At 36.4% G+C, this 14,314-nt stretch overlaps 1 protein-coding gene and 1 non-coding gene across 2 annotated transcripts in view; both read left to right on the top strand.

Moving 5' to 3' along the window:
- The window catches only part of LOC149080503 (uncharacterized), a 466,415-nt gene that overhangs the window by 448,745 nt on the left and 3,356 nt on the right, over positions 1-14,314 (top strand). Inside the window, exon 7 of the mRNA XM_089239593.1 lies at positions 7,441-7,569. Coding sequence (XP_089095719.1) covers positions 7,441-7,569 — 129 coding nt within the window. The remainder of the gene's footprint in view (positions 1-7,440; positions 7,570-14,314) is intronic.
- On the top strand, positions 6,027-6,100 carry TRNAT-GGU (transfer RNA threonine (anticodon GGU)). Its single transcript has one exon. It is a non-coding gene; the product is annotated as a tRNA-Thr (tRNA).

Genomic DNA, 14,314 nt, shown 5'->3' on the forward strand with positions numbered 1-14,314 from the left:
CAATTATAATGCCACGACATGAGGGATGGCCCCTTGTTGTGGAAGTGAACAATAAAAAAGGATTTGGTCGCACAGGGCACGACAATATTTATCTTGGTCGCACAGGGCACTTAACCGATTTTTTATGTTTCAGAGATTATTTTATTTAAAAATTCAAAAATGACCTAATTTTGGGCAGAAATAATTTTTCCAAAAGGTTTTAAGTAAAGTTAACAACCGGAATTCAATAAAAATGAGTGTGACATGCGAGAAAAATGATGGCATCCCCCAGGGGGTAACTATGTGCCACGCGAAAAAAATTCGTTGTCCTTTCCTTATCATCATAACTTTTTTTTAAACCAGAAATCGAAAGCTGAGATGTGAGGCTACCTTTAGCAAAATCCCCAGCAGCCTAGGCAAAGCATCATAGAAAAACCTCAAAAAAGGCAGTCATTCCAGTTTAGGGTAATTTACCACGAGCTTTTAGGATTTTAATTGATGGTTATTTCTTTATTTAATTTTAACTTCAACAAACATGCAACTTTTTCAAAAATCACCAAAATTTACACATATTTTGTGCCATATATATTTTTTTTAAATTTTAATTAAAAAAATCCTCGTATTATAGTATGTGACACGTGGGAAGTTAAAGTAGCTATATCTCCTTTATCTCAGAAGGAAACGGATGGATAAACGTATGTGGTACATCCTATTGATGAACAGGGACCTTCATATGGTGTTTTTAAGGGTGTTTACGGCAAATAATTAAACGAATTCCATGGTAAATCATCTTTAAAAGTAGCAAATAATGCGGGCAAACTCCATACGGACCCGTGTCGTGTGTATAGCTCCATATAACCTAATATACAAAACGTGCATGTACGGACTGCACTTAAGTTTTGACACATGCGGATGCCATCCGGACCCGCACGAACACTTCCAAGTTGCGGGAGCATTCCGCCTCGTCTGAAAGGCTCCGTATGTATCAATACGTAGTTAAAACTTCTTCCAGAACCGCATCCGTATCCGCTCCATGTGAAAGGGCTCTAACAGAGCCGAAAATCAGTGAATAAATTGATGACAGCGCCGGATTTATTGAAAACAGTTCCGTTAAAATTATTATTGTGCTATAATGATTATTGTTTTGATTGATTTAAATAATTGCAATTTTTATACAGTAAAATATGATTTTTTTTATTTTTTTTTTTAAATCACAGTGTATTAGGATTACCTCGCATCGGTGGGGGGGGGGGGGCATTGAGAAATTTTCTGTCTAAAAAAAGGGATAGGGGATGCCTCAAAAACGTTAGGGAAACACTGTTTTAGAGTGGTGATTTTTTTTTGCTTTTATAATGAAATATTGCATCAAACACAATATAAAGTACTATATTATTGATGCCATTTCATTCGCTATCAATAAATCAATTGTACCAAAATAGTATTTCCACCAGCAATCTTGAAATTCATGCTGAAAATACCATCCCGGGGAAAAATTGACATCAAGGATATAATTGAGAAAGAACTCTCTTTGGTAATAAAGGCAGGTATTTTAATTGGAAGTGTTTCACACTTGTGGATGCTCAGCTTGAGTTTAGTTTATAAAAGGTTTTTAGTTTCTGAATATCGAGGTGTTCAGAACAGAGACGTATGCAAGAGGGCATAGGGGCCGTGCCTCATCCAAGATAACAAAAACTTTGAATTTGTTTTTAAATATTTCTGTAAAAAAATTAAAATATCAAAGTAAAATAACTTTGCATGCTATCTTAATCAATTTCTGTTAATTTAAAATGCTTTCTATAGCTAAGTAACTCGAAATTTCTGTGTAAGAAGTTCCTTGTACTCCCCTCCAAACCGTACGCCCCTGGCTGGCTCAGAACGAAAAAAACATTTTTAATTCGTATTTAGTCAAAGTATAATTTTGAAAAAATTGATCTGTTTCCCCATTGAGGAAAATGACCAACATTTTTACATTGTAGTACGTTGTAGTTTTGTTGTGGTTGTAGTTTTAGTAGTATGTAGAGCGTAGTTTTAATGGAGAATTATTTTCACATGCAGTACACTGCCTAGGAAAAAAAATGTTTAATATTTTACTGCAACTAATGTGCAAGCTTCAGAAGGAAGCGTTGTGATCTGGGGATTTTTCTACTGTTCGGATCTATAGGGCAAGAAATGAAGGGAATATTTCAGCATGCATAATGATGTATTCACCCATTAAATGATATCTTCTTTCAAGACGAAAATATGACTCCAGAATGACAATATCAAAACATATTTGTTTAAACCTAGGAAAAATTACTTGAAAAAGTATGAGTGATCGTCTGTACGCCTGGATTGTCATTCACCAAGTAAATGCAATTGAGAGCCTATCGAACTCATTACAGAGTTATGTAAACATCATTTCTGGATCCACTAAAGGTGCTGATGGAGTATTGCAAATCTGACCAAAATATGAAATATAGATAACGTTGCGTGTTGATTTTTATTAAAAGTTTCAAAGCACGCGACTTTCTCTTTAGGGAGTTTAGACTATTTTGCTTTTGCTTGATACAATTCTTGATATTTCACAAAATAAAAAACATGACAAAAAAATCCGCATCATAAATATAAAATTTCATCACTTAAATAATTTCAATCACAAATATTCATGAGAGAGAATTTCATTGGAACAGTTTCGTGTAGATACAGTCTATAACTTTGGGCCATTTATGGTAGAGAAGAAAAGAAGGAAGGGACAGGAAGAAAAACAGAAAAAGAAAGGCAAGAAGGGCCTATGTTTTGCGGAAGTGTCCCCGAATTCCCCATGTACGGAAATGCACCGTGCCGATCTGTCTATATACCTTTATTTTCAACCATGCATTTTGTGGCAGCAGGCCCAGGTTGATGTATCAAAGGATCGAATATGTGGGAGTAAAAGTTGTATATTAACCTTAGAGAAACTGTAATTTATCGGACTTCTCTTGTCTATTATCATATTAGGGTCACTTCTTATTTTTACTATATTTATCAATGATTTCTGTAACCTTGATTTATTTGCTGAAATTATAACATTCACTGATGATACTGCATTACTTTATTTAGCAGTAGATCATCAGTCTTTAACGAACACCATAAATCATGACTTAATTAAAGTTCGCAACTGGTTTTCTGCAAATAATCTTGAAATTAACGTGTCGAAAACAAAATTTATGTGCTTTTCTTTGCATAACAATGCAGATATTAGATGCAATATTATTTTTCATAGCCAAAACTGCCCGTCTAACTTTTCGTGCACATGCTCATCTTTAGAAGAAGTATCTTCAATAAAGTATAAAATGTAAATTGACCTTTCCTATTGTCATTTTATTATGGCGTTATTCATTCACATCTATTATATGGCCTGACTGTATGGGGAAGCGATTACATAAGCACTTTACACCCGATTATTCCAATACAAAAAAAAAATAATTACAGCACTTACTAAAGATTTTTTCACTTCCCCATACGAACGTTTTCGTCACCTAAATACAGGGTGTCCATAATTAAAACACCCTATTTTAAAGTAGCCTACAGGCGAAACCAGTCATCAGAAAATTGTGAAATTTTGTGGAGGACTTCATGAAGTGATGGGAATTTGTTTGAGGGGAAAAAAATAAGTTGCACATGTCGCCACCTGTGAGGGCGTTTTATTAAGAAATGACACATTTAGGCAAACGTTTACAATTTTAACAATTGTTAAGCACTTACAATTTTAACAATTGTTAAGCACTTACAATTTTAACAATTGTTAAGCACTTACAATTTTAACAATTGTTAAGCACTTACAATTTTAACAATTGTTAAGCACTTACAATTTTAACAATTGTTAAGCACTTACAATTGTTACTGCAACAAAACATGTTCCACATGATGGGCATCATTTTCAGATACCATGCGAAATCGGAAGATGGCATGTTCCACAACTGACCGAAGTGTGTGCGGGGAAATGTTCAGCACGTGGCGTGAAATACTGCCTTTAAGGTCAGGTAAAGTTCTTGGATTGTCTCGACTTACTAGACGTTTCAAATTCCCCTAAAGCCAAAAATCGCATGGATTAAAGTCCGGGGAGGCCATAGATTAGGGGAGTGCGGACACGTTCTTCTGTAAAATGTGTTTTAAAAACATTTTCTTAATCTGCAAGGCAGTGACGTGCTTGCAGAGCCGAAACAATTTGGTTCTGTAACAGCAATGCATATCGCTTCCCGGTGATCGAATATGTCACTGGACTTATAGAACGTAACTCCTCGTAGAAATAGGGACTGATAATAAATGATGCAGTAAATCCACATCCCACCGTCACTTTTGGTGAATGCAACGGAACCTCTAAGATAGCGTGCGGATTTTCTGGTTCCCAAATTCAGCAGTTGTGAGTATTGACTGCACCATCCAAGTGAAAATGCGCTTCGTCTGTCCAGAGGATATTCCAAGGCCATTCTGAATCGACCTCAACGCGAGCTAGAAACTGCAGTGAGAACCGGAGTCGAGCGTCATAATCATGTGGAAGCAACCACTGCACAAGTGAAAGTTTTTACGTATAATATCGGAGGATATTCCGCATGATCTTATGGACAGTTGAACGTGGCCTATCCAACACGCATGACACTTGTGCCACGAGTATTTGCAGCTCTGTTTTCTTCCACCTGAAGCGGAACCTCCTGTACTGCGTCTATAGAAACGAGTTTTCTTCCTCTTCCGGGACGAACAGCCAACGATCCTGTGGTTTCGAATTTGGTTATCATACTCCGAAGGTTTTAACATTCATTGGATCTTTTCGAATCCTCTTCCAAGTCCGATATTCCGTAGAGCAGCTACTGTTTCGGTAAAATAATTTAACCAAGAAAGCGCGATCTCGTAAAGTCGTCATCGTGAGCAGCAAACACATTGAGAAAAAAGATCTCCGCGAATGTTTCTAGGTTTTATAACAGCTGCTGCGTGGTATCACATAAATTTACATGTTTACTACAGGTATTCAAAGTGAAACGCCCTATGTTGGTGACATGTACAACTGATTTTTTTCCCCTGAAACAAATTCCCATACACTTCATGAAGTACTATAACTCCACAAAATTTCACACTTTTCTGATGGCTGGTTTCGCCTGTAGGCTACTTTAAAATAGGGTCTTTTAATTATGGACGCCCTGTATACCCTATATATATATACCGCTTCGTTATCTATATTTTCACGGATAAATAATCCTTCTAAATAAAAATCAACTTGACCTACCTTTCAATACTTTAAGAACATCGAGTAGATTTAGCAATACATTTTATCTATACCACTTATTCATAAAACAGCAAAGAGCAATCATTTCACATTTCTTGTTCCGGTTTTACAACAATGTGACATCTGAAACTCTTGACTGCACTTCACTATTTGCATTAAAAAAACGTCTCAAACAATATTTGCTCTCCATAAATGATTTGAAAGGTATTTTTAACATTCAATATAGTTTTCCCCTATTTGAATTGTGCTCTAGAAAGAAGGGGAAAAAAAGGAAAACACTACCCCATCAAGGAAACAGTTATTTTCCGGATGTTATGCTGAGGTGAGCTCGGAAAGAAAAGTCATCACGGCTCCGCCGGGACTCGAACCCAGGCCCTCTTGCATACCGGGCAAGCATGCTACCATCTACACCACTGGAGACACATGAATCTGCCTTCCAAATTTCACGCACTGTGTCGTGAGGCGCTGAAGTACAGGCATTAGTAGCCTCTCTTAACTTCAGGAAATGGCCCCCGGGTGGGACGGTTTAGAGAGATATAGATGGCTTTTTTCTCAGCCAGACATATCAAGGAAACAGTTATTTTCCGGATATTATGCTGAGGGGAGCTTGGAAAGAAAAGTCATCACGTCTCCGCCGGGACTCGAACCCAGGCCCTCTTGCATACCGGGCAAGCATGCTATATCTCTCTAACCGTATCTCTAAACCGTCCCACCCGGGGGCCATTTCCTGAAGTTAAGAGAGGCTACTAATGCCTCTACTTCAGCGCCTCACGACACAGTGTGTGAAATTTGGAAGGCAGATTCATGTGTCTCCAGTGGTGTAGATGGTAGCATGCTTGCCCGGTATGCAAGAGGACCTGGGTTCGAGTCCCGGTGGAGACGTGATGACTTTTCTTTCCAAGCTCACCTCAGCATAATATCCGGAAAATAACTGTTTCCTTGATATGTCTGGCTGAGAAAAAAGCCATCTATATCTCACTACCCTATCACTCAAACATTTCTGAATCTCACCTTCCGATGTTGCCATTATTTAATTTAATGTTAATTATTTGCTTCATTTATAATTTATTTCATATGAATAGGACAGATCATTAACCTTAATTTAATTCAATGTAATACTTTGTGCCTGCGTATATGTGTCTGCCATATTCATGGATGATTTCTTTGTCTTGCGTTTTTCTTCTCTTGTTTGTTGTTTTATTTTTTTCCATTATTTTTTTAATTATGATTAGTTTATTATTGTTACTTACTTTTCGTGCTTGAAAATTAACCCAACAATGATTGTGTCTACCAGTATGGATCGATAACGATCCCGTGGATGGATATTCTTCGTTTTACGCAATATATGTTTGTTGACGTGATGAATAAAATTAAATTGAATTAGTGACATTTTTTGTCGATTATTATAAGTGAGTATTAGTCATAGAACCATTTCGTCACTTATTATAATATGATAAATGATAAAATAGTGGTTTGCCTGTTGGAACCACTTGGAAACAAAAGCGACAAAATTGTAACAACACTTCACGTTCTTTCTTCTAGTAAATTGAGTATTAGCTTCAAACGGAACATTTTCTTGACTGCTCCAGCTGGGATGGGGGTGGAAGGGGAGACCATAGGTGGAGGAACCCTAAGGATTTCTATGAAGCGTGTCCTCAATAATTCATGAACATACAAAGCAATGCACGTACCATTCCCTACGTGTTTTCTCTTATGTTCTTGATGTCTGGCGTCCCTGGTAATCCTCCATTGTTTTGCCTTATTGGAACACCTGATTAGAAGGGTGGAATGTCACTCGATTTTCGTGAAGCAACTTACATACTCAAATTTTGAAACTAGTGAAAAATGCGCGTTATAAAAATTTAAAAAATAAAACAAAACATTTTTTTCACAGAGTTGGGGGCATTGGAAGCCCCGTGCCGAAAACTTCTGTATGATAATATCTCAAGACAGGCAACCCTAGTCCTTATGGGACTTGTTTTAATCTGAAAATAGATCACATTTACAGCTGTATCATGTATTTTACAAAAGCGGTCATTTCGACCACTGGTAGTTCTAGGAGGGATTAAAACCCTGATAGTTCAAGTGTTATGTAATATTTTATTATCGTGGTGGAACTCGAAGTTCATCTGCTGATACTGTTTTACAACCTATTGCCCAAAACATTATGCATTACCATTATCAAGTTATATCACTAATTATTCGAAAATTTTACTTTCTAGTCGCTGGAGCTGCAGCTGTCACGGGAAGTGCTGTCGCGGGATCTGAATACGCATACACATCTCCATATACACAATATTCATCGGCAGCTGCCTATGGAGCATACGGATATGGATCTGGTGGAATTATTAGTAAGTTAATTTATGTTTTGTAAGATATATACAGGATGAAAAAACCAAGTTCATTTCAACTCGTATACACATAAATTTTTAATAAGAAAAATATCCAAATAGCATGCCCATGTACGTTATTTCTTTTACTAAAGGCCGTTTCTTTTACTAAATAACTTACGATTCACGAGTTATTTTAAGCTGAAACGGACTTGATTTTCACCTTTTACATGATTATACCATCATGCCACCCTCCACCCTTTAAGTCTATCTTCACTCATGCTTCTACACATTCATTTGGAATACCATTTTTATTGATTCATTATTCCAATTTTTAAAATATGATAGAAACCTGAAACTGTATTTTTATGAGAAATTTGGATTATTTTCATTGCATCGACAAAAGTGTGGTATCCAACTCTGTGACTGCGCAGAGTTTCACATGTTTGTTTAGAAATCTAATTATTTTTAATTACGGACAAATTAGTCTAAAACATTTATATTTCAAACTCTGTGAGTTTCACAAAGCAATTCTTTTTTATTCCTTATTGAATTGAACTATTGAACTCTTCGTTTTGTGTACCGGTTTCTTATCATATCGGCAAAAATGAAATGTCATTCTTGAAACGTAATTGTGAGTTGTTTTGTATATAACATCGGATTGTAGCCACCAAACGACACTCCGTTCGCACGCATTCATCAGATTGCTAAGTGGCCGCGCGCCTATCATTACCCGATCGCAAGAGGTGTGTTAAGGAAGGAAAAAAACCTTTCAGGCCTCTCTTCTGTGGTTCCGTACAGTATTTTTTCACTCGGTGGTCGTCGTTTCTCCTCCCAAGTCTCGAATCTGATCCCCTAAAAACATGTAAATCGTTGAATTCTTGACCACCAGATATGAATACCGGTGATGAGCCAGTGGTGAGTATAAAGCTGATACCAGACAAGCGAGATTATCTCGCGAAAATTCCCGCAACGCACAATCAGTCGCCATATGAGCGCTGTTTTTCATGCAGGAACAGGAGGGGGGTGGGGGTGTACCACCTTCTGATTCTTAACTACGGATGTGATCTTTAGTTAAGAATCGAGAGGCAATTTTGCTACCACATTCTTAACTAAGAATCGATTCGTAATAGACAATTTTTTTATTCCATGCGAGAGAGATAACGTAAATTCTTTCTTTATTAGAAGTTTTTTTTTTGTTTCGTATTTACGATCATATTTTAAAAAATGAAAAAGTATTTTACAGATGCATTTTTAATTGCCGAATAAGGAATCGTCCAACTTTTTAAAAGTTAACGAAAGGTTGAGTGGGAGAGTGGAAAACAGTGTTGGAGTCTATATGTATCACATATATGTTGGTAATAGTGATAAAATATCGGATCATCTCAATAAAGTGTGATAAATTTTGCTACATTTACCACATTTGCCAGTGATTACGCATAATTCTTAAATTTTCATTCCATAAATATCATGATCGCGATTGCTAGTAAATACTTCAAATTTTTTATATTATGGGAACTTGTAGATTTGACAATTTTTCTAAGCTTTAATGTAAGAGAAAATTGAATTTTTCACCCAAAATATGTGAGAATAAGCTCTAATCGGCCAATATGTAACTGCACATGAATATAAAAATCATTATTATGCTTCTCGGGGGTGCTTGAGCCGACGCCACGGAATGAAATGGTAAATCAGGTCAGTTCAACGGGGGGGGGGGGAAGCAAAGAATATGCTCACTGTATGTATATACTGTATATACCATTTCTAGTGTATTTTTGAAAGCCGGGGGGAGGGGGCAATAACACCCCTGATTCCCCCAAATGACGGGTTTGTGGTAAACACATGGGCCCGACCGGGCACGCCCCCCCCCCTCGGGGGTTTCAGAAGAAGATGGAGTGTCACGTGGTCAAAAATTTCAGGAGTAACCAAGGGAATTTGCCAAGTAGGGCCTCAGAAAAAAACACATGGCTCGGGGGCCCATGATACACTTAAGACGACCCTGGATAAGCAACTATATATATAGGAATTTCAAAATTACGGTCTACTTTCACAACATGTACCTAAACAAGTACATGTTCTATAGGGATTTTCCCCCTTGCTTGGAATGTCTGTAATTTAGGTCACGTAGACGCACATGTGTGGGTGGAGTATATTCGGGGAAAATCATTCCCTGAAACAAACAATTCATGTTGTTTGTCTCTTGTTTTGCCTACAGTTCATTTTTTGCCTCTCGGAACCGTAGTTTTCGCCTTTTGATCTCATGAAACTACTCAAAATCCTACGTGTCAATACTTTAACTAAAACAATAAACTAATATAATAATCAATCCAACATATACGTACAAAGAGGCATATTTATTGAGGAAAAATAGACATTTCATTGCGAATTTTTTTTCCATTGAAATGACTCAAATCCAATGAAATTATACTAAAAAAGTATACAATATTTTTTGTCATTTTATTGTCATTTCAAAATGTTATCAATTTAAATAAAGAAATTGTGTATTTACCTGTGAGCTGAAACTCTGTAGCAATTTCACTTTTATAATAGAAACTATTTTACTTATTTCTTTGTAACGATTTTAATGTATTTTTGATAAATTTCGATTTTTCCTATCCCGATTAACAAGATAGTACCGGAAGATAAGGAGAACTATAGACTGTGCTGTTTTTACTCAGTTTCCCGGGATTTGAATATTTTTAGTAGCTCCGTATGAGGGAGAACGGGCAACTCGACTCGTTCAAGTTAAGGCAACTTGAGCTCGATTTTAGTTTCCCCGTGTTAGGAGGACCTTACTGTGTACCTCACTGTTATTTTCTATTTGACCACGAAGCAGCTATGCGATGCATGTACAGTACCATGTGCATTTACCCATGAAAACTAATTTAAGTAAGCAGTAAACTAATTTAAGTTATAAAGTATTATAAAAATTAGTCATAACAATTAATTAGTGTAAACATAACGATGACTCATTTATCGATAAGTTAATAGATTGACTTATCGATCAATGCGACGAAATGTGATAGATTCGCGGTATGTGAGCAAAATTTATCAAACTTATCGAAATAACCGATGATTATTCATTATAACACAGCTCTTTAGCACTTTCACCATAACATGTATAGCATTGCCACTCTTTGTGGGGGAGGGGGGGGGGGGGAGAATCTTTGATTCAAATGATATCGGATAATTAAGTATGAATATGCTTCGGTTTTTTTACTGCAACGTGGCTCAAAAAGCATTATATATTTATCATTTCTTCGCAACCATGTTCACATTTACTTAAATGAACTCCGCCATTTTTCAGTCGCTAGCGTCATTCTAAAATTTATTTTCCTCTTCCCCCATCATGTCAACAACACGTGCGCTGATTGGTCAGTGGCGAAATTCCCCAAAAGGGAAATTTTTCGGCCGGTCCATGGTCACGTGACCTTAACAATTGCATCGGAGTTGCATTCGGAGCTCGATTCTTAAGGCGTTTCGTACGAATCGATGATTCATTGTTAAGAATCAGAAGGTGGTATACCTCCTGGTTTCATAATAGAAAAAACCTTCCGTCCGTGAAGTGCTGCGTTATTTTTCGAATCTGCGATCGTCTGGCAACACCAGTTAGTTCGTCATTCTTCAAAGCGTACGCAAAAAATCCGTTACATAAAGTAACGCTCGTGTGGCATCTGCCTAATTCATTGTTAAAATAATGTTTTCCATACAATCAACTCCGCTTATACGAACGGCTTGGTTTGAAAATAATTCAATTTAAGAACAACAAAAAATGATTTGGTTTTTGACACAAACGTATGACACGCAAGCCGGCAAAAGAACCTAGAATACGAAAAAAAAAATTAAATCCCGAGAAAAGCATATTTCAGAAGTCGTCGGGCACCCAAGGAGGTTGTAATTCCTCCATGGCGGGCACCTGTTGTTTTTTCCCCCCTTTTGTCAGCCACCTCGTTGGGCAATTTGCCTGTTGTGGCGTTGTATTTGTATTTGTATAAGTGTCGGTTGAAGAATTTGATTTCATCAGAGTCAAGTTCCTACCCCCAAATACGGCTTCTCTTATCCAGCATATGAATCAGCAGGTCCTTATAAACTTTATGAAGCTCAAAACCAGTGTTTCTCAAAATGTGCGTCACGGCAAGCTAAAGATATTAATTTGTGTGCCTATTATGCTTTGGAGGGGTTCTTTTGTGGAAAGTGTAAAAATATCTACTAAACTATTCTGGGAAATGTATGGCACCGCAAATGAACCATGAATTAGGCAGCGGATAACAAAATTTGAGAACCGCTGTTATAAACGAAAGAACTTTTTCATAGATTTTTTGCAATAATATCTGGCATATGACTCCCGGAGACATTATTTTAATGTCTTGCATTGCATATCTCTTATTGACAAAGCTTGGCAGCAAGTTATTTAAATGAATTTGGCGTGAAGAATATTGTTCCCGTGCCCGGCTCAGCTCCACTGAGATCTGGTTGAAGGTTCAGTGTATCATCACCCATACGGAAGTACGTACTGTATCAACCAATATGAATTTGCTACCCGTTTAAAATATGAGTGCAATTGGTTTACCTGCACCCTCCTCTTGTAAAATATTGTATATCACACTCACCTCTTATTTAATATCTTTTTGAAATCGGAACTTGAACAAAACCAAAATTCAAATTAAAAAAAAAATGGGGTAAGCTGTGTCATATTTATATATGTATATATATCGAGAATCTCTCGAGATATATCATAAAACAATTTCGTTGCAGCAGAAACAGGCCGCGAATCTGGTGCCCAGAGACCGGAAAATGTCAGCATCAGACATAAAAAACAAACACTGATATATTCCGAATATTTCCTGAGATATGGGAGTTTAAAGCAGGTGTCTTCAACCTTTTAGGCATTGCGGACCAAATTAAAATCTTCCATGAAGCCCACGGGCCACCAAGTCTCATACCGTGGAATATATATATTTCTCGTTATTAGACAAGGTTACATAAATTATTAAACATTTTTATTTACTCTGAAACAATTCTTTCTTTCTTTTATTAAATTTGAATTTTTATTTATTTTGAAATAAATTTTTTCACTGATTCCGATTTTTTTATTTATTATTTCTTTTGTATATTCTGAAATTTGTCCCGGTAATTCTGAAGTTATTTTTTATTTAACTATAAATTTCCATTAACTATGAAATTACTTCTTTTGCTATTTCTTAAATTTTTTTCATGAATTATTACTTTTGAATATTCTGGAATTATTACTTTTGAATATTCTGGAATTATTACTTTTGAATATTCTGGAATTATTACTTTTGAATATTCTGAAATTATTCCCTTGAGTAGTTCTGTAGCTATTCTTTCATTAATTATAAGTTTTAAAAATTATGAAGGGTTTTTTCAATAATTCTAAAATTAATTTTTTCCATTAAGGTTTTTTTCAGCGTTTTTGTAAATTCTGTAATTACGCATACCTTTTGGATGCAGAATTTTGCCTCTCGAAATACTGTATATCAAATCATAGGTCTCAAAAAGTGTTTTTGTTCCAGTTTTTGCTCTCGAATTCGTTACGACGGCCGTTTTAATGTATCAAATGCACAGCATTACTATTTGGGTCTGGAATAGAAAGTATCTCATAGTTCTAAATACAGCAATACAGATTTCAGTGGGCTCTTTAACGATTTTTTTTTTTTGTAATTCAATAGTTTTCCTATGTTAGTAGCTATTTTCTCAAAATTTGCAGGCGAGACCCGGCAAAAGCTCAAACGTCCACATTTGGCACGCGTTCCATGTGCTGAAGACCCTTGCTTTAAAGAATTTAGTTACGCAACTTTTTTTTTTTAAATACTAGTATATTTCCAGGTGATTTAAAAAACCTATTCATGTCAAAAATGAAAGCAGAACAATGTTTGAACTACTTTAAAACAATATCAAAATCTTTGGATATTAAACCTGGCAGAAGACGGAAACCAGCCGATTGCCCGATTATAAAAGATGTAGACTTTCCAAGGAAAAGATTTCAACTTTTTTCTCCCCAAGAGTTTTTTCGGCCTTACAGGAAAACAGTAACGCTAATAATTGATTTACCAGTGGAATTGGTGAACCATTGGCTGTACCAACACCATCTGTAGCAGAAGGCCTCCGCGCGAAGCTTGTGGCGTCACTGAAGAAAGTCATCTCACCTATAGCCATTGGATATTCTACAAAAAAGGTCAAAGATGACGCTTGTGTCGGCCTGCTATATTCAATGGCTATAGGTGAGATGACCTTCTTCGGTGACGTCACGAGCTTATCGCGGAGACCTTCTGCTATGGATGGTGTTGACTGTTCGTTCTGGTCGGTACGAATAGTTTTAAAGTGCACCCTTACAAAATTACTCATGTGTTTAACCATGATAACCTTTGCAATGAATGCAAAACAAACGTTGTGTTTAAATTTGTTGCTCAACTATGGATGGCCATGGAAAATTTGTATTAACTGATATAGCACATCTTTTCATCTCCAGGGTACTATGTACTCTTGATAAGTAAAATCTCAGGACCGAACATCTCTAAATCCACACGAACTAAGTTAAGTGCCTCCACGTGACTCAAAATTGCTGTGTGGTATGGAATTGCGGCAGTATTTATTACCTTTCCTTTTCTGAGAAAATCGGTCCAAAACGCCCCATCGTTTGTTATAAACATCGGTATGAATCTCTTTTATAAGTTCTTGCTCATTCCTAAATTTTATAATAGCCTTCCCAATTATCTTATACAGCCACCCACATTTTCGATTTTAA

This window comes from Pholcus phalangioides, unplaced genomic scaffold, assembly GCF_987345545.1.
Source record: "Pholcus phalangioides strain wild (caught in Gottingen) unplaced genomic scaffold, Ppha-v1.0 ptg000011l_1, whole genome shotgun sequence".
In the NCBI taxonomy this organism is placed as follows: domain Eukaryota; kingdom Metazoa; phylum Arthropoda; class Arachnida; order Araneae; family Pholcidae; genus Pholcus; species Pholcus phalangioides.